Source organism: Balaenoptera acutorostrata, chromosome X, assembly GCF_949987535.1.
Source record: "Balaenoptera acutorostrata chromosome X, mBalAcu1.1, whole genome shotgun sequence".
Lineage (NCBI taxonomy): Eukaryota > Metazoa > Chordata > Mammalia > Artiodactyla > Balaenopteridae > Balaenoptera > Balaenoptera acutorostrata.
Window position 1 is genome coordinate 46653328 of NC_080085.1, and position 22002 is coordinate 46675329.

The following is a 22002-nucleotide window of genomic DNA, read 5'->3' on the forward strand; positions in this document are numbered from 1 at the left end:
AACCCTTCAATTATCTATTAGGAAAATGTACAAAGGCAGGTCACAGAATAAGAAAACCAAATGGCCAATAAACAGATGAAGAGATGTCCAATCTCACTAGTCATAAAGAAAATTCAAATTGAAACAACATTGAATATCATTTTTAAGCCATCAAGTTGGCAAGCTACATAAAGGATTGGAGAGTGTGTGGAACAATAGAAACTCAAACACTGCTGGTGGGAGTTAAAACCATTACAGACACTTTGGAGAGTGATTCAGCCTAAGATGTTCATACCTTGTGATTCAGCAAATCCAATCCCATGCATAGACTCTAGGTAGGCCTTCTTAACATGAGGTCTACACACCTTCAGGAGGTCTGTGATCTTGGGTGGGAAAAACGTTACACCTTTATTTTCATTAATTGAAATGTAATATTGCTTTTGATTATGAATGTAGGCAAAACACCAGTTTTATTAGCAGTACCTATGACTTAGGCTCTAATAGAAATTTCAAATAGTTCCACAACATATTATTTATTAGAGCTACCTTGAAACATCATTTACATTCATCAGTACTTTTAAATTATAATAGCTATTAGAACCACTGACAGATATTATTACATAAAGAATTTTAAAAGAATCCCATTTTATCCTTTCACTATATATCTATCTATATATATATATCTATATATATAGTTATATAGACATGATAATTATATTTCAAAAAATTGGTTTCCTTTGTAATCTGATGCATTGTGCTTTATTTATTTTAAAACTTTTTTCTGAGAAGGTGTTCATAAACTTCACTAGACACACAAAAGAATATATGGCACAAAAAATTAAGAATCTCTGCTGTAGAGACACACTTGTACATGCATATTTGAAGAAATATGCACATTTTTAAATAGTGGCATTATTTTTAATAGTAAAAATTTCATATCCATCAACAGGAAAATAGATAAATAATATATGTCATAGCTGTATGATCTAATACCAGAGGAATGAACTCTGTGTGTGTGTGTGTGTGTGTGTGTGTGTGTGTGTGTGTATGGCTAGATTGCAACAACCCCCACTGCCCATAGTAGGCATTCCCACAGGCACTAACACAGCACCTAATTTTGGATAAAAAATAAAAGATGAGGAACAATATGTAAAATATGATATTATTTATGTAACTTACAGAATATGTATACAGAATTATATATTGCTTATGAATCTATATGAAGGTATGCAAAAGTATTTTTTAAAAGTAGACCAGGTAATTATATATACCAAGCCCACAGCAGTGGTTTCCACTAGTATCAGGACTGGAATGACATATGGGCAACTAGTTATTTCCTAATTACCTCATACCTGCTCATTCTTTGACGTGTTGTTCTTTCTTACTGGAATACTTTCTCCAAGATTCCACTTATCAAATGCCTATATCAAATTGCAGGCCAGAGGGAGTAGGATAGTATATTCATAATACTGACAGAAAAAAAACCTGCCAACCAAGAATACTACAGCTGGCCAAACAGTCTCTTAAAAATGAAGAAGAAATGAAGACTTTCCCAGACAAACAAAACTGAAGGAGTTCATTACCACTAGGCCTGCCTTACAAGAAATGCTAAAGGGGGTTCTTTAAGTTAAAAAGAAAGGATGCTGAACAAAAATACAAAGACATATGAAAGCATAAAACTCACTGGTAAAGACAAAAATATAGACAAATACAGAATATTGTAACACTTTGTAAGTGATAAGTAAATCACTTTTAATGTTAGTATAAAAGTTAAAAAAAAATGTTAAAAATAACTAGCCACCTAGAGGAGTGGGATAGGGAGGGTGGGAGGGAAATGCAAGAGGGAGGGGATATGGGTATATAAGTATACATATAGCTGATTCACTTTCTTATATAGCAGAAACTAACACAACAATGTAAAGCAATTATACTCCAATAAAGATGTTAAAAAATCATAACTAACTATAAAATACATTAATGTATACAAAATATAAAAAGATGTAAATTGTAACATCAATAACAAAGTAGGGAGGGAGAAATAAAAGTTTATTCTTTATATGCAATAGAAGTTATCAGCTTAAAACAGATTTTCATAGCTATAATATTTTTACATAACCCCACAATAACTACAAAGAAAATACCTATAAAAGGTAGATGAAACAAAAGAGAAAGGAATCAAAGCATATCAGTACAAAAATATCAATGAAACCCAAAGACAGCAAGAGAGGAAAAGAGGGACAAAAAAAAAAACCCACAAGAAGAATGAAAACAAATGACAAAATTGTAATAATAGTTATTTTCTATCACTAGTTTATATTAAGTGGATTAATCTCCCCAATGAAAAGACATAGAGTAGCTTAGTGGATGAAAAACAATATCCAACTATATGCTGTCTACAAAAGACTCACTTTATTTTTTTTAACATCTTTATTGGAGTATAACTGCTTTACAATGGTGTGTTAGTTTCTGCTTTATAACAAAGTGAATCAGCTATACATATACATATATCCCCATATTTCTTCCCTCTTGTGAAAAGACTCACTTTACATTTAAGATGATATAAGCTGAAACTGAAGGGATGCAAAAAGATGTTCCATGCAAATTGTAACCTAAAGAAAGCAGGGGTGACTATACTTATATTAGACAAAATAGATTGTAAGCCAAAAACTCTCACAAGAGACAAAGAAGAATATTATTTAATGATAAACAGGTTAATTCACCAAGAAGATACAACAATGATATAGATACACAATATAATTGTATATATATAATTGTATATATATAATACACAATTATGTATGGAATATAATTGTATACACACACACACAAAACAGAGCAAATAAATATATAAAGCAAGGATTGACATAACTGAAGGGAGAAATATGCAGCAATACAATAATTGTAGAGGACGTCTATATCCCACTTTCAATAAAGGATAGAACATTCAGACAGAAAATCGATAAAGAAACAGTGGACCTGCAAAACACCATAGACTAAATGGAGCTAACAGATTTAGAAAACATTATACCTGACAACAGTAGAACATATTGTCTTCTCAAGTGCACACAGAATATTCTCCAAGAGAGATCACATGTTAGGTCACAAAATAAGTCTTAACAAATTTTAAAAGATTGAAATCACATCAAGTGTCTTTTCTGACAACAACTGAATGATACTAGAAATCAATATCAGAAGGAAAACTGGAAAATTCACAAATATGTGGGAATTAGACAACACATTCCTGAGCAAACAATGGGTCAAAGAAGAAATCAAAGGAAATTAGAAAATATGAAAACAAAAACACAACATATCAAAACTCACAGGATGCAAAAAAGGATATACTAAAGAGGGAAATTTATACAAATAAAAGCCGACATTAGAAAAGGAAGAAAGATCTCAAATAAACAACCTAACATTATGCCTTAAAGAACTAGAAAAAGAAGAACAAAAAACCCAAAATTTGCAGAAGAAAGGAAAGAATAGAACACAAATAAATAAAATAGAGAATAGGAAAAAAAAGTGTAGGTTTTTTTGAAAAAAACACGAATTTGACAATTAGGTAGACTATGAAAAAAAAATGAGAGAGAAGACTCAAATAAATAAATGCAGAAATGAAAGAGAACACATTATAATTGATGTCACAGAAATAAAAGGATTATAAGAGAATATTGTGAGGAGGAGCTACAAGGTGGCTGAAGAGTAAGAAGTGGAGATCACCTTCCTCCCCACAAATACATCAGAAATGTATCTACATGTGGAACAACTCCTACAGAACACCTACTGAACGCTGGCAGAAGTCAGACCTCCCAAAGGCAAGAAACTCCACACATACCTGGGTAGAGCAAAAGAAAAAAGAAAAAACAGAGACAAAAGAATAGGGACGGGACCTGCACCAGTGGGAGGGAGCTGAGAAGGAGGAAAGGTTTCCATACACTAGGAAGATGCTTCCCAGGCAGAGACTGTGGGTGGTTGAGGGGGTAATCTTCAGAGCCATGGAGGAGAGCACAGCAACAGAGGTGTGGAAGGCAAAGCAGAAAGATTCCCCCATGGAGGACCAGTGCCAGCCAGCAGTCACTGGCCCGAGAGGCTTGTCTGCTCACCGGCTGCGGCAGGAGGGGGCTGGGAGCTGAGGATCCGGCTTCAGAGGTCGGATCCCAGGGAGAGAACTGGGGTTGGCTACATGAACAAAGCCTGAAGGGGGCTAGTGTGCCACAGCTAGTCCAGAGGGAATGTGGGAAAAGGTCTGGAACAGCCAAAGATGCAAGAGAATTTTTCTTGCCTTTGTTTCGCAGTGCACGAGGAGAGGGGACTAAGAGCACCACCTAAACAAGCTCCTGAGACAGGCGCGAGCTACGGCTACCAGCACGGACTCCAGAGCTGGACATGAGATGCTAAGGCTGCTGTTGCAGCCACCAAGAAGCCTGTGGGCAAGCACAGGTCACTATCTACACCTCCCCTCGCGGGAGTCTGTGCAGGCAACCACTGCCAGAGCCCCGTGATCCAGGGACAATTTCCCCAGGAGAAAACACGGCGCACCTCAGGCTGTTGCATCACCATGTCTGGCCTCTGCAACTGCAGGCTTGCCCCGCATCCTGTATCCCCACTTCCCTCTGGCCTGAGTGAGCCAGAGCTCCCTAATCAGCTGCTGCTTTAAGCCCATCCTGTCTGAGCAGAAACAGACACCCTCAGGAGACCTACATGCAGATGCGGGGCCAAATTCAAAGCTGAACGTCAGGAGCTGTGCAAACAAAGAAGAGAGAGGGAAATTTCTCCCAGGAGCCTCAGGAGCAGCGGATTAAATCTCCAAATTAAACGTGATGTACCCTGCATCTGTGGAATACATGAATAGAAAATGAATCATCCCAAATTGAGGCAGTGGACTTTGGGAGCATTGATATATAAATATTTTTCCTTTTTCTCTTTTTGTGAGTGTGTATGTGTATGCTGCTTTGTGTGATATTGTCTTTATATACAGTCTGAACCAACTTTAGCCACTGTGGACAGACACCAAAAACAACGGGAACTATGAACATACAGCCTGCAAAAAGTAAACCCCAAACACAGTAACTTAAACAAAATGAGAAGACAGAGAAACACACAGCAGAAGAAGGAGCAAGGCAAAAACCCACCAGACCTAACAAATGAAGAGGAAATAGGCAGGCTACCTGAAAAAGAATTCACAATAATGATAGAAAAGATGATCCAAAATCTTGGAAATAGAATGGAGAAAATACAAGAAACATTTAACAAGGACCTAGAAGAAATAAAGAGCAAACAAACAGTGATGAACAATAAAAGAAATTAAAAATTCTCTAGAAGGGATCAATAGCAGAATAAGTGAGGCGGAAGAAAGGATAAGTGACCTAGAAGATAAAATAGTGGAAAAAACTCCTGCAGAGCAGAATAAAGAAAAAAGAATGAAAAGAATTCAGGACAGTCTCAGAGACCTCTGGGACAACATTAAATGCATCAACATTCGAATTACAGGGGTCCCAGAAGAAGAAGAGAAAAAGAAAGGGACTGAGAAAATATTTCAAGAGATTATTGTTGAAAACTTCCTTAATATGGGAAAGGAAATAGTTAATCAAGTCCAGGAAGCACAGAGAGTCCCTTACAGGATACATCCAAAGAGAAACACACCAAGACACATATTAATCAAACTATCAAAAATTAAATACAAAGAAAAAATATTAAAAGCAGCAAAGGAAAACAACAAATAACACAGAAGGGAATCCACATAAGACTGACAGCTGATCTTTCAGCAGAAACTCTGCAAGCCAGAAGGGAGCAGCAGGACATATTTAAAGTGATGAAGGAGAAAAACCGACAACCAACATTACTCTACCCAGCAGGGATCTCATTCAGATTTGACGGAGAAATTAAAACATGTACAGACAAGCAAAAGCTAAGAGAATTCAGCACCACAAAACCAGCTTTACAACAAATGCTAAAGGAACTTCTCTAGGCAGGAAACAAAAGAGAAGGAAAACACCTACAATAACAAACCCAAAATAATTAAGAAAATGTGAATAGAAACATACATATCAATAATTACCTTAAATGTAAATGGATTAAATGCTCCAACCAAAAGACACAGACTGACTGAATGGATACAAAAACAAGATCCGTATATATGCCGTCTACAAGAGACCCACTTCAGACTTAGGGACACATACAGACTGAAAGTGAAGGGATGGAAAAAGATATTCCATGCAACTGGAAATCAAAATATATCTGGAGTAGAAATTCTCATATCAGACAACTTAGACGTTAAAACAAAGACTGTTCCAAGAGACAAAGAAGGACACTACATAAGGATCAAGGGATCAATCCAAGAAGAAGATATAACAACTGTAAATATTTATGCACTCAACATAGGAGCACCTCAATACATAATGCAAGTGCTAACAGCCATAAAAGGGGAAATCAACAGAAACACAATCATAGTAAGGGACTTTAACACCTTACATTCACCAATGGACAGATCATCCGAAATGAAAATAAATAAGGAAACACAAGTTTTAAATTATACATTAAAGAAGATGGAATAATTGATATTTTTAGGACATTCCATTCAAAAACAACAGGATACACTTTCTTCTCAAGTCCTCATGGAACATTCTCCAGTATAGATCATATCTTGGGTCACAAATCAAGCCTTGGTAAATTTAAGAAAATTGAAATTGTATCAAGTATGTTTTCCAACAACAACACTATGAGACTAGATATCAATTACAGGAAAAAATCTGTAAAACATACAAACACAGGGAGGCTAAACTTTACACTACTTAATAACCAAGAGATCACTGAAGAAATCAAAGAGGAAATCAAAAAATACCTAGAAACAAATGGCAATGAAAACCTATGGGATCCAGCAAAAGCAGTTCTAAGAGGGAAGGTTATAGCAATAAAATCCTACCTTAAGAAACAAGAAACATCTCAAATAAACAACCTAATATTACACCTAAACCAATTACAGAAAGAAGAACAAAAAACCCTCAATGTTACCAAAAGGAAAGAAATCATAAAGATCAGATCCGAAATAAATTAAAAAGAAATGAAGGAAACAATAGCAAAAATCAATAAAGCTAAAAGCTGGTTCTTTGAGAAGATAAACAAAATTGATAAACTGTTAGCCAGGCTCATCAAGAAAAAAAGGGCAAAGACTCAAATCAATAGAATTAGGAATGAAAAAGGAGAAGTAACAACTGACACTGCAGAAATACAAAGGATCATGAGAGATTACTACAAGCAACTATATGCCAATGAAATGGACAACCCGGAAGAAATGGACAAATTCTTAGAAAAACACAACCATCTGAGACTGAAGCAGGAAGAAATAGAAAAAAATAAGCAGACAAATCACAAGTACTGAAATTGAACCTGTGATTTAAAATCTTCCAGCAAACAAAAGTCCAGGACGAGAAGAGTTCACAGGCGAATTCTATCCAACATTTAGAGAAGAGCTAACACTTATCTTTCTCAAACTCTTCCAAAATATAGCTGAAGGAGGAACACTCCTAAACTCATTGTACGAGGCCACCATCACCTTGATACCAGAACCAGACAAAGATGTCACAAAGAAAAAAAACTACAGGACAATATCACTGATGAATATAGATGCAAAAATCCTTAACACAATACTAGCAAACAGAATCTAACAGCACATTAAAAGGATCATACACCATGATCAAGTGGGGTTTATCGCAGGAATACAAGGATTCTTCAATATACGCAAATCAATCAAAATGATAAACCAGATTAACAAACTGAAGGAGAAAAAACAAATGATCATCTCAATAGATTCAGAAAAAGCTTTTGACAAAATTCAACATCTATTTGTGATAAAAACCCTCCAGAAAATAGGCATAGAGGACACTTACATCAACATAATAAAAGGCCATATATGACAAACTCAAAGCCAAGATCATCCTCAATGGTGAATATCTGAAACCATTTCCATTGAGATAGGAAAAAGACAAGGTTGCCCACTCTCACCACTATTATTCAACATAGTTTTGGAAGTTTTAGCCACAGCAATCAGAGAAGAAAAAGAAATAAAAGGAATCCAAATCGGAAAAGAAGAAGTAAAGCTGTCACTGTGTGCAGATGACATGATACTATACTCAGAGAACCCTAAAGATGCTATCAGAAAACTACTAGAACTAATCATTGAATTTGGTAAAGTACCAGGATTACAAAAGTAATGCACAAAAATCTCTTGCATTCCTATACACTAATGATTTAAGACCTGAAAGTGGAATTAAGGAAACACTCCCATTTACCATTGCAATGAAAAGAATAAAATACCTAGGAATAAACAAACCTAAAGAGACAAAAGACCTGTATGCAGAAAAGTATAAGACACTGATGAAAGAAATTAAAGATGATACAAAGAGATGGAGAGATATACCATGTTCTTGGATTGGAAGAATCAGCAATGTGAAAATGACTATACTACCCAAAGCAATCTACAGATTCAATGCAATCCCTATCAACCTACCACTGACATTTTTCACAGAACTAGAACAAAAAATTTCACAATTTGTATGGAAACACAAAAGACCCCGAATAGCCAAAGCAATCTTGAGAAAGAAAAACAGAGCTGGAGGAATCAGCCTCCCTGACTTCAGACTATACTACAAAGCTACAGTAATCAAGACAGTATGGTACTGGCACAAAAATAGAAATATAGATCAATAGAACTGGATAGAAAGCCCAGAGATAAACCTATGCATGTATGGTCACCTGTTTTTGATAAGGGAGACAAGAATATACAATGGAGAAAAGACAGCCACTTCAATAAGTGGTGCTGGGAAAACTGGACAGCGACATGGAAAAGAATGAAATTAGAACACTCCTTAGCACCTTACACAGAAAAAAACTCAAAATGGATTAAAGACCTAAATGTAAGACCAGATACTATCAAACTCTTAGAGGAAAACATAGGGAGAACAGTTTATGACATACATCACAGCAAGATCCTTTTTGACCCACCTCCTTGAGAAATGGAAATAAAATAAAAAATAAAAAAATGGGACCTAATGAAATTTAAAAGCTTTTGCACAGCAAAGGAAACCATAAAAAAGACAAAAAGACATATACACTACTAAATGTAAAATAGATATTAGTGGGAAGCAGTTGCATAGCACAGGGAGATCAGCTCGGTGCTTTGTCACCAGGTAGAAGGGTGGGATACGGAGAGTGGGAGGGAGGGAGACGCAAGAGGGAGGAGATATGGGGATATATGTATATGTATAACTGATTCACTTTGTTATAAAGCAGAAACTAACACATCATTGTAAAGCAATTATACTCCAATAAAAATGTTAAAAAAAAAAAAAGACAACCCTCAGAATGGGAGAAAATATTTGCCAATGAAGTCACTGACAAAGGATTCATCTCCAAAATGTACAAGCAGCTCATGCAGCTCAATAACAAAAAAACCAAACAACCCAATCCACAAATGGGCAAAAGTCCTAAATAAACATTTCTCCAAAGAAGATATACAGATTGCCAACAATCACATGAAAGAATGCTCAACATCATTAATCATTAGAGAAATGCAAATCAAAACCATAATAAGATATCACCTCACACCAGTCATAATGGCCATCATAAAAGAAATCTACAAGCAATAAACGCTGGAGAGGTTGTGGAGAAAAGGGAACCCTCTTGCACTGTTGGTGGGAATGTAAATTGACACAGCTACTATTGAGAACAGTATGGATGTTCCTTGAAAACAGTAAAAATAGAACTACCATACAACCCAGCAATCCAACTACTCGGTATATACCCTGAGAAAACCATAATTCAAAAAGAGTCATGTACCACAATGTTCATTGCTGCTCTATTTACAATAGCCAGGGCATGGAAGTAACCTATATGTCTATCGACAGATGAATGGGTAAAGAAGATGTGGCACATGTATACAATGGAATATTATTCAGCCATAAAAAGAAACGAAATTGAGTTATTTGTAGTGAGGTGGATGGACCTAGAGTCTGTCATACAGAGGGAAGTAAGTCAGAAAGAGAAAAACAAATACCATATGCTAACACATATATATGGAATCTAAAGGGAAAAAATGGTTCTGAAGAACCCAGGGACAAGACAGGAATAAAGACACAGATGTAGAGAATGAGCTTGAGGATACAGGGAGGTGGAAGTGTAAGCTGGGACGACATGAGATGTCACTTTTGGATGTGATACCAAAAGTACAGGAAACAAAAAAGTACAGCATGGACATATATACACTACCAAATGTAAAACCAGTAGCTAGTGGGAAGCAGCCACATAGCACACGGAGATCAGCTCATTGCTTTGTGACCACCTAGAGGGGTGGGATAGGGACGGTGGGAGGGAGGGAGACACAAGAGGGAAGAGATATTGGGATATATGTATATGTATAGCTGATTCACTTTGTTATAAAGCAGAAACTAACACACCATTGTGAAGCAATTATACTCCAATGAAGAAGTTTTTAAAAAAGAGAATATTGTGAACAATTATACAAGAAGAAATTGGAAAACCTAGAAGAAATGGATAAATTCCTAGAAACATACAATCTACTAGGTCTGAATCATGAAGAAACAGAAAATTTGAACAAACATGACTGGTAAGGAGATTGAATGAGTAATTAAAAACTTCTTGATAAAGAAAAGCCCAGGACTATGGCTTCCCTGGAGAAATCTACCAAACCTTTAAAGAAGAATTAATGCCAGTCCCCATTAATTTTTTCCAAAAAGGAGAAAGTGCTTCTGAACTCATGTTACAATGGCAGCATTATCCCAATACCAAAGTCAAAGACACTACAAGAAAAGCAAATTATAGTTCAATTACCCTGACTTATGTAGATGCAAAAATTCTGCACAAAATACTAACAAATCAAATTCAACAGCATATTAAATGGATCATACAACTTTGACCAAGTGGAAATTATGCTTGAGTGCAAGGATGGTTCAACATACAAAAATTAATCAATGCAATATAGCACATTAACAGAATGAAGAATAAAATCACCAGGTCATCTCAACAGATGCAGAAAAAGCATTTGGCAAAATTCAACATTCTTCCATGATAAAAACTCCCAAGAGAGAACAGAAGAAAATTACCTCAACATAATAAAAGCCATATATAAAAAACCCACAGCTGACATCATACAAAGTAAACAGTTCCATCTATAATAGCATCAAAAAGAATAAAATACTTACAAACTTAACAAAAGAAGTGAAAGATTTGTATACTGAAAACCATAAAACTTTGATGAAAAAATTTGAGACAAGAATAAATGGAAAGACATCCCATATTCATGAATTAGAAGACTTAATATCATTAAAATGTCCATAGTACCGAAAGCAATTAATAGAATCAATGCATTCCCTATCAAAATCCAAATGGCATTTTTTAGAGAAATAGAAAAAAATCCTAAAATTCATATGGAACAATGAAGGACCCTAAATAGTCCAAGCAATTTTGAATAAGAAAAATAAAGCTGGAGACATCACACTTCCTGATTTCAAAATATATTACAAATTTACAGTAATTAAAACATTAGAGTACTGACATAAAAACAGACATATAGAACATGGAACAGCATAGAGAACCCAGAAATAAATCCACACATATACAATCAGCTGATCCTCTACAAGGACTCCAAGAATATACAATAGGGAAAAGATAAACTTTTTAACAAATGATTCTGGAAAAACTGGATACCTACTTGCAAAATCATGAAATTGAACCTTTTATCTACACCATAAATAAAAATCAACTCAAAATTGATTAAAGATTTAAATATAAGACCTGAAACAGTAAAAACTCCTAGAAGAAGACTTAGGGGAGAAGCTTCATATCATTGGTGTCAGTATTAATTTCTTGGATGTGACACCATAAGTACAGGAAAAAAAGCAAGTTTAGACAGGTTTTTTTTTACATCAAACTAAAAAGCTTCTTCACAGCAAAGAACAAAATCAACAGAATGAAGAGGCAATCTATAGATTGTGATAAAGTATCTGTAAACCATATAACTGATAAGGGGTTAATATCTAAAATATAGAAGAAATTGCTTCAACTCATTAGCATAAATAAATAAATCAATAGGGAAAGGATTTGAATGGACAATTCTCCAAAGACAACATACAATTGGCCAACAGGTATATTAAAAGGTGCTCAACATCCCTAATCACCAAGGAAATGCAAATCGAAACCGCAATAAGATATCACCTTATAGTTGTTAGAATAGCTATTATTTAAAAAAAAGAAAGTCATGTTTTGGTGAAGATATGGAGAAATTGGAAAACTTTTTTTCTGATGTAAAATGGTACAGCCACTGTGCAAACAGTATAAAAGTTACTCAAAATATTAAACATAAAAATACCATGTGAGAGAGCTCCAAGGCTGTGGTGGACATCGTGGGAGAGGTTGCCCTAGCAGCTGCCAAGGCTTTCTTTGCCTTGAGGACACCATCCTTTTCCCTTCTCCGCATGAGCACAGACATCTACGCTGAGAAGACATTAACTCTTGGAGGATCAGAAGAGGGTGTTTGGTACGTCGTGACACACTTGCAAGCAATTTGGTGAAATACCTTTACTAACAAGAAGTTATTTTCGGAGATAGCCTCATCCAGCAGAGGGCAGACAGCAGAAGCAAAAAGAACTACAATCCTGCAGCCTGTGGAACAAAAATCACATTCAAAGAAAGATAGATAAGATGAAAAGGCAGAGGCTATTTACCAGATGAAGGAACAAGATAAAACCCCAGAAAAACAACTAAATGAAGTGGAGATAGGAAACCTTCCAGAAAAAAAAAATTCAGAATAATGATAGTGAAGATGATCCAGGACCTCAGAAAAAAAATAGAGGCAAAGATCCAGAAGATGCAAGAAATATTCGACAAAGACCTAAAAGAATTAAAGAACAAACACCTAAAATCATTAAAGAACAAACAGAGATAAACAACACAATAATTGAAATGAAAAATACACTAGAAGGAATCAATAGCAGAATAACTGAGGCAGAAGAACGGAAAAGTGAACTGGAAGACTGAATGGTGAAATTCACTGCTGCAGAACAGAATAAAGAAAAAAGAATGAAAAGAAATGAAGACAGCCTAAGAGACCTCTGGGACAATATTAAACACAACAACATTCACATTATAAGGGTCCCAGAAGGAGAAGAGAGAGAGAAGTGACCTGAGAATATATATGAAGAGATTATAGTCGAAAACTTCCCTAAGATGAGAAAGGAAATAGCCACCCAAGTCCAGGGAGTGCAGAGAGTTGCAGGCAGGATAAACCCAAGGAGAAACATGCCGAGACACATAGTAATCAAATTGGCAAAAATTAAAGACAAAGAAAAATTATTGAAAGGAACAAGGGAAAAATGACAAATAATATACAAGGGAACTCCCATAAGGTTAACAGCTGATCTCTCAGCAGAAACTCTACAAGCCAGAAGGGAAGGGCATGATATATTTAAAGTGATGAAAGGGAAGAACCTGCAATGAATATTACTCTACCCTGCAAGGACCTCATTCAGATTCGACGGAGAAATCAAAAGCTTTACAGACAATCAAAAGCTAAGAGAATTCAGCACCACAAAATCAGCTCTACAACAAATGCTAAAGGAACTTCTCTAAGTGGGAAACACAAGAGAAGAAAAGGACCTACAAAAGCAAACCCATAACAATTAAGGAAATGGTAATAGTAACATATATATCGATAATTCCCTTAAATGTGAATGGATTAAATGCTCCAACCATCAGACACAGGCTCGCTGAATGAATGAAAAACAAGACCCATATATATGCTGTCTACAACAGACCAACTTCAGACCTATGGACACATACAGACTGAGTGAGTGGATGGAAAAAGATATTCAATGCAAAAGGAAATAAAAAGAAAGCTGGAGTAGCAATACTTATATCAGATAAAATAAATTTAAAATAAAGGATGTTACAACAGACAAGGAAGGACACTACATAATGATCAAGGGATCAATCCAAGAAGGATATAACAATTATAAATATATATGCACCCAACATAGGAGCACCTCAATACATAAGGCAACTGCTAACAGCTCTAAAAGAGGAAATCGACAGTAACACAATAATAGTGGGGGACTTTAACATCTCACTTACACCAGTGGACAGAAAATTCAAACAGAAAATTAATAAGGAAACAGAAGCTTTAAATGACATAATAGACCAGATAGATTTAATTGATATTTATAGGACATTCCTTCCAAAAAAAGCAGATTACACTTTCTTCTCATGTGTGCACGGAACATTCGCCAGGACAGATCACATCTTGGGTCCCAAATCAAGCCTCAGTAAATTTAAGAAAATTGAAATCATATCAAGCATCTTTTCTGACCAAAACGCTATGAGATTAGAAATCAATTACAGGGAAAAAAACCATAAATAACAAAAACACATAGAGGCTAAACGATAGGTTACTAAATAACCAAGAGGTCACTGAAGAAATCTAAGAGGAAATAAAAAAATACCTAGAGACAAATGACAATAAGAACACTATGATCCAAAACCTATGAGATGCAGCAAAAGCAGTTTTAAGAGGGAAGTTTATAGCAATACAAGCCTACCTCAAGAAACAAGAAAAACCTCAAATACACAATCTAACCTTACACCTAAAGGAACTAGAGAAAGAAGAACAAACAAAACCCAAAGTTAGCAGAAGGAAAGAAATCATAAAGATCAGAGCAGAAATAAATGAAATAGAAACAAAGAAAATAATAGCAAAGATCAATAAAACTAAAAGCTGGTTCTTTGAGAACATAAACAAAATTGATAAACCATTAGCCAGACTCATCAAGAAAATGAGGGATAAAACTCAAATCAATAAAATTACAAATGAAAAAGGAGAAGTTCCAACAGATACCGCAGAAATACAAAGCATCCTAAGAGACTACTACAAGCAACTCTATGCCAATAAAATGGACAACCTGGAAGAAATGGACAAATTCTTAGAAAGGTATAACCTTCCAAGACTGAACCAGGAAGAAATAGAAAAGATGAACAGAACAATCAAAAGTAATGAAATTGAAACTGGGATTTAAAATATTCCAACAAACAAAAGTCCAAGACCAGATGGCTTCACAGGTGAATTCTGTCAAACACTTACAGAAGAGTTAACACCCATCCTTCTCAAACTCCTCCAAAAAATTGCAGAGGAATGAACACTCCCAAACTCATTCTATGAGGCCACCAACAGCTTGATACCAAAACCAGACAAAGACACTACAAAAAAAAAGAAAATTACACACCAATACCACTGATGAATACGCATGCCAAAATTCTCAACAAACTAATAGCAAACAGAATCCAACAACACATTAAAATGATCATACACCATGATCACGTCGGATTTATCCCAGGGATGCAAGGATTCTTCAATATGTGCAAATCAATCAATGTGATACCCATATTAACAAATTGAAGAATAAAAACCATACAATCACCTCAATGGATGCAGAAAAAGCTTTTGACAAAATTCAACACCCATTTATGATAAAACTCTCCAGAATGTGGGCATAGAGGGAACCTACCTCTACATAATAAAGGCCAAATATGACAAACCTACAGCCAACATCATTCTCAATGGTGAAAAACTGAAAGCATTTCCTCTAACATCAGGAACAGGACAAGGATATCCACTCTCGCCACTATTATTCAACATAGTTTTGGAAGTCCTCGCCACAGCAATCAGAGAAGAAAAAGAAATAAAAGGAATACACATTGGAAAAGAAGTAAAACTGTCACTGTTTGCAGATGACATGATACTATACATAGAGAATCCTAAAGATGCCACCAGGAAGCTAATAGAGGTAATCAATGAATTTGGTAAAGTTGCAGGATACAAAATTAATGCAAAGAAATCTCTTGCATTCCTATACACTAATGAAAAATCTGAAAGAGAAATTAAGGAAACAATCCCATTTACCATTGCAACAAAAAGAATGAAATACCTAGGAATAAAGCTGCCTAGGGAGACAAAAGACCTGTATGCAGAAAACTATAAGACACTGATGATAGAAATTGAAGATGATACAAACAGATGGAGAGATATACCATGTTCTTGGACTGGAAAATCAATATTGCGAAAATAACTATACTACCCAAAGCAATCTACAGATTCAATGTAATCCCTATCAAACTACCAATGGCATTTTTATAGAACTAGAACAGAAAAACTTAAAATTTGTATGGAGACACAAAAGATCCCAAATAGCCAAAGCAGTCTTTACTGAAAAAAAACAGAGCTGGAGGAATCAGACTCCCTGTCTTCAGACTATACTACAAAGCTACAGTTAGCAAGACAATATGGTACTGGCACAGAAACAGAAATATAGGTCAATAGAACAGGATAGAAAGCCCAGAGATAAACCCATGCACATACGGACACCTTATCTTTGTTAAAGGAGGTAAGAATATACAATGGAGAAAAGACAGTCTCTTCAATATGTGGTGCTAGGAAAACTGGACAGCTACATGTAAAAGAATGAAATTAGAACACTCCCTAACACCATACACAAAAATAAACTCAAAATGGATTAGAGACCTAAATATAAGACTGGACAGTATAAAACTGTTCGAGGAAAACATAGGAAGAACACTCTTTGACATAAATCACAGCAAGATCTCTTTTGATCCACCTCCTAGAGTAATGGAAATAAAACCAAATATAAACAAATGGGACCTAATGAAACTTAAAAGCTTTTGCACAGGGGCTTCCCTGGTGGTGCAGTGGTTGGGAGTCTGCCTGCCAATGCAGGGGACATGGGTTCGAGCCCTGGTCTGGGAAGATCCCACATGCCATGGAGCAACTAGGCCCGTGAGCCACAACTACTGAGCCTGTGCATCTGGAGCTTGTGCTCTGCAACAAGAGAGGCCGCGACACTGAGAGGCCTGCGCACCGCGATGAAGAGTGGCCCCCGCACGCCACAAGTGGAGAAAGCCCTCACACAGAAACGAAGACCCAATACAGCCAAAAATTAAAAATTAATTAATTAATTAATTAAAAGATTAAAAAACTAAAAAAAAAAAGCTTTTGCACAGCAAAGGAAACTACAAACTAGACGAAAAGACAACTCTCAGAATGGGAGAAAATATTTGCAAGCGAATCATCGGACAAAGGATTAATCTCCAAAATATATAAACAGCTCATGCAGCTCAATATTAGAAGAAAAAACAACCCAAATCCAAAAATGGGCAGAAGACCTAAATAGACATTTCTCCAAAGAAGACATACAGATGGTCAAGAAGCACATGAAAAGCTGCTCAATATCACTAATTACTAGAGAAATGCAAATCAAAACTACAATGAGGTATCACCTCACTTCAGTTAGAATGGTCAGCATCAGAAAATCTACAAACAACAAATGCTGGAACGGGTGGGGAGAAAAGGGAACCCTCTTGCACTGTTGGTGAGAATATAAATTGATACAGCCACTATGGAGAATAGTATGGAGGTTCCTTAAAAAACTAAGAATAGAATTACCATATGACCCAGCAATCCCACTACTGGTCATATGCTCAGAGAAAACCATAATTCAGAAACACACATGCACCCCAATATTTATTGCAGCACTATTTACAATAGCCAAGTCATGGAACCAACCTAAATGCCCATCGACAGATGAATGGATAAGGAAGATGTGGTACATATATACAATGGAATATTACTCAGCCATAAAAAGGAACGAAATTGGGTCATTTGTCGAGACGTGGATGGATCTAGAGACTGTCATACAGAGTGAAGTAAGTCAGAAAGAGAAAAACAAATATCATATATTAACGCATATATGTGGAACCTAGAAAAATGGTACAGATGAACTGGTTTGCAGGGCAGAATTTGAGACACAGCTGTAGAGAAAAAACGTATGGACACCAAGGGGGGAAAGTGGCGGTGGGGGAGGTGGTGGTGTGATGAATTGGGAGATTGGGATTGACATATATACACTAATATGTGTAAAATGGATAACTAATAAGAACCTGCTAAAAAAAAAGAAGCTATTTTCCATTCAGAAAAAAAAAAAAAGAAAAAAGATATACCATGTTATGTAGCAATGCCTCTTATGGGTATTTATCCAAAAGAATTGAAATCATGATGACAGATATTTGCACTCCCATGTTCAGTGCAGCATATTTACAATAGCCAAGATGTGGAAACAACTTTAATGTCCATAGATACATGTATGAATAAAGAAAATATGAGATTAATATATATATTATTCAGCCTTTAAATATAAGGAAATCCTTCCATAGATGATGACATAGATCAACCTTGCGGACAATATGCTAAGATAATTAACATTTGGGTAAATCTCAATGTTAAGTGTTCTTACCTCAGTTAAAAAAAAAAAATACAAGGGGACTTGACCACGATGTAAGATTTTAGCCATCACAATCTCGGAAATTTTGTGTAAACCAGGTATAAAGCCTTAAAAATAAAATGTGGGCCTTGAGCACAGTCTTTGTAAGAAGAGCTCCACTTTGTAAGAGTTGTAACTAAAAATAATTAATTGGGTTAATAAATCTAATAGAGTAATGGACGCAAGAGCCATATCAGTGCTAGCATCAAAGTTGTTCTACAAAAGTTTCTGTGCCTAATGATGTCTAAACAAAATATGAAACTTCTTCCAATACCTGAAGAACATTGTAATGGCAAGCAATCAAAACACGCAGGCACACACACACACACACACACACACACACACACACACACAGAGTCCCCTCTTCCATTTGATTTCAGCAGTCTACATTTTCTACAGTAGTAAATATTCTAGCTATATCTTGTGAATCTCAAAGTACTGGAAAGTAAGTGCCCATTCAAAAGTAGTTTATCTTATAACACCATAAATGCTACTAATTTTGTTGTCCATTTGAAATATGTAAGTTGTACTATTAAAAACAACAACAAAGGAGATCTTTATACATGTGGAAAAACACAAGTTTACCCATTGTGTTCCCATTAACATATATATAATTATTGATTATGCATTTATCTTTTAAATCATATAGAAAATAAGAGGAGATATGAACAAAAAATATTAAAATATTGGTTTATATTTTTAAAGCCTATATCCTTTATACAAAGCCTAGCTCAAATGTAGTTTTTCTTATAAGACTTTGCCTGATTTCTAACAAATCAGAGTTCTTTGAACTCTCCCAGCACAATTGTATATAGTCTTATTGTTCCTTGGTGATAGAAGAGTGGAGTAGTAGTGCTGGAGGAAGAGAAATATACAAGGTTGACTATTTAAGCTTGAAGTCTTTTTTTCTAGTACCAGCTGATGAAACAACCTTCTCTCTTTTATATACCTCCTTCTCAATCATTTCTTAAACACCAGCAACATAGCTCCTCCCTTAAAAAGGCATAGGCTTTCAAGACAGGTCTGAGGTATTATGACTGAAAAAGGTCCAAAGAAAGATAACTTTTGTAGGCATATAGAGAAGCTTCCATCAGGGCAGCATTCTGGGTTGGAGTCATTAATTAAACCCTGGGGCAAAGTGGGTGACTTTTATTTGTGAACTAACATGCATATCTTCTCACAGAAATCTCCAGATATTTCCACAGGTGACTTGTTGGTCACACCATAAATGCCTCACAATTTATCTCCTAATACTTAGAAGACTATACCTTCTATATCTATATCATGACTGTGGTGATATCTTCTGTTTTATCTTCCAGATCCACCCCTCCACTTTCTCCATCCTGCTTTGTGTCCCAGGAGACTAGCTTATATATACTCCATCAACAGGATCCCCTCTCCTCTTGCTTTTGGTTGAGGTTTGGCCAATGAGAGTTACCAGCAAGAGTCTGGAAAGCAAACGGAGAGTATCGTTGAGGTATTTATTCTCCCAGCTTCTACACTGCAAGGTCGCTGTGGGCTGGCTACTTCCTTTAACCAAAGATCACAGCTCCTGTCAAGTGGCCCTCTACTCATACTGAGTTCCAGGAATCACTCCCTACTTGCACTCCTTAAGTCCTAGGAGTACTAATAGCACCCACTGTTATCATCTCCAGGATATTACACTATCCTTTGCGGTTTTCCTATCCCTTGCTCACACATTTGTAAGTAGTTCAAATATTAAACTCTCCTCAAATTACTTAATACGAATGTTGCATCTATTTTTTCTTCTAGGACCTTTACTGATGCAGCCTTCATCATAGATACCATCCAAAGTGTAATAGCTAACATTTAGTAAGTATTTATTGTGTGCTAGGCTTTATTCCAAACACCTGGCATTTACTGACATATTTAAATCTTTACAACTACTCTATAAGTATTATTTTCTTCTCTACAAATCACTTCATTTCTCCTTTCTTTGCCTCTGTTCCAGATATATTTCTCTCCCTTTTACTGTGAAAGGTAACTGAAGCTATATCTCCCTCCATAGTTCAAAGGAGTAGAAAGGAATAAGGCCCAGAATGCACTAAGGATTGCAAAAATAACAATAAGGGTAACATACTTTGTTTATATTCAGAGCAAGATAAGTAAGGAATGGGTAGAGAAATTGCACAAGGTCAGTGGTATAAATTTGATGAATGATATAGGAGAATATGCTCCTCACCTTCCATTTTACTTCTTTTTTTGTCCTTCTGTCACGAATAATAATTTTCAGGCTACAAAGAGTAAGGAGAAAAATGGGTAAACACAGATTGTTCGAAGGAGAGGCAGCAACAACCCATGATAAGCAAAACAATAGAAAAATATAAATCTGTCTTACAAAGTTGTTAAAATCAGATAGCAGGAAGAGAAGTGAAAAGAACAGTATAAGCAGATAGGCCAAAGATGCAAACCAACATCTAACTAGAAAAGAGGTCTTTGATTATCTTGTTCAGTACTTTTTTCAATGATACCACACTGCTATATGCAATTATATCATCTATCATATACAGTCTTGGATTGTTCTTTTTTGTTTCATATGTGTCCTTGTTCTTCCAATAAACAGAGAAAGATCCTTCTTTTCCTTTTGAATCCCATGGTCTAAGCGCAAATTAGATATCTAAAAAGAAAGCCATACTGAATTAGACTGAGAGCCTTGTGGATCCTTCAAAGCCATGGTAGTAAATAGGATTGAGGATAGTTATTGGGCTAAGGTGCAGTTTATAGGAATAACATGGCAACTTAGAACATCATACCTGTAGCCTTCATTTATGCATTCACTTACTCATTCATTCAACAGATATTTATTGAGAAACTATTCTGTACCAAAACCCATAAATGCTTTAGGATAGCTATTCACTGATTCAATCAGAGCCCTCTTGCACTGTTGGTGGGAATGTAAATTGATACAGCCACTATGGAGAACAGTATGGAGGTTCCTTAAAAATCTAAAAATAGAACTACCACACGACCCAGCAATCCCACTACTGGGCATATACCCTGAGAAAACCATAATTCAAAAGAGTCATGTACCACAATGTTCATTTCAGCTCTATTTACAATAACCAGGACATGGAAGCAACCTAAGTGTCCATCGACAGATGGATGGATAAAGAAGATATGGCACATATATACAATGGACTATTACTCAGCCATAAAAAGAAACGAAATTGAGTTATTTGTAGTGAGGTGGATGGACCTAGATTCTGTCATACAGAGTGAAGTAAGTCAGAAAGAGAAAAAACAGTACCGTATGCTAACACATATATATGGAATCTAAAAAAAAAAAAAAAAAAGGTCATGAAGAACCTAGGGGCAAGACAGGAATAAAGACACAAACCTACTAGAGAATGGACTTGAGGACACGGGGAGGGGGAAGGGTAAGCTGGGACAAAGTGAGAGAGTGGCATGGACATATATACACTAACAAATGTAAAATAGATAGCTAGTGGGAAGCAGCCGCATAGCACAGGGAGATCAGTTCGGTGCTTTGTGACCACCTAGAGGTGTGGGATAGGGAGGGTGTGAGGGAGGGAGATGCAAGAGGGAAGAGATATGGGGATATATGTATAACTGATTCAGTTTGTTATAAAGCAGAAACTAATACACCACT

The 22002-nt window shown here is 35.9% G+C and overlaps 1 protein-coding gene across 2 annotated transcripts in view; it reads right to left on the reverse strand.

Moving 5' to 3' along the window:
* KLF8 (KLF transcription factor 8) overlaps window positions 1–22002 on the reverse strand; it is a 313859-nt gene that overhangs the window by 257511 nt on the left and 34346 nt on the right. The window contains exon 2 of one of the 2 annotated variants that reach the window (XM_057539156.1): window positions 20575–20626. The exons of the other annotated variant lie outside the window; for it this stretch is intronic. Within the exon in view, the coding sequence (XP_057395139.1) occupies window positions 20575–20581 (7 nt within the window). The 5' untranslated portion in view covers window positions 20582–20626. The remainder of the gene's footprint in view (window positions 1–20574; window positions 20627–22002) is intronic. 2 annotated transcript variants of the gene reach the window in all.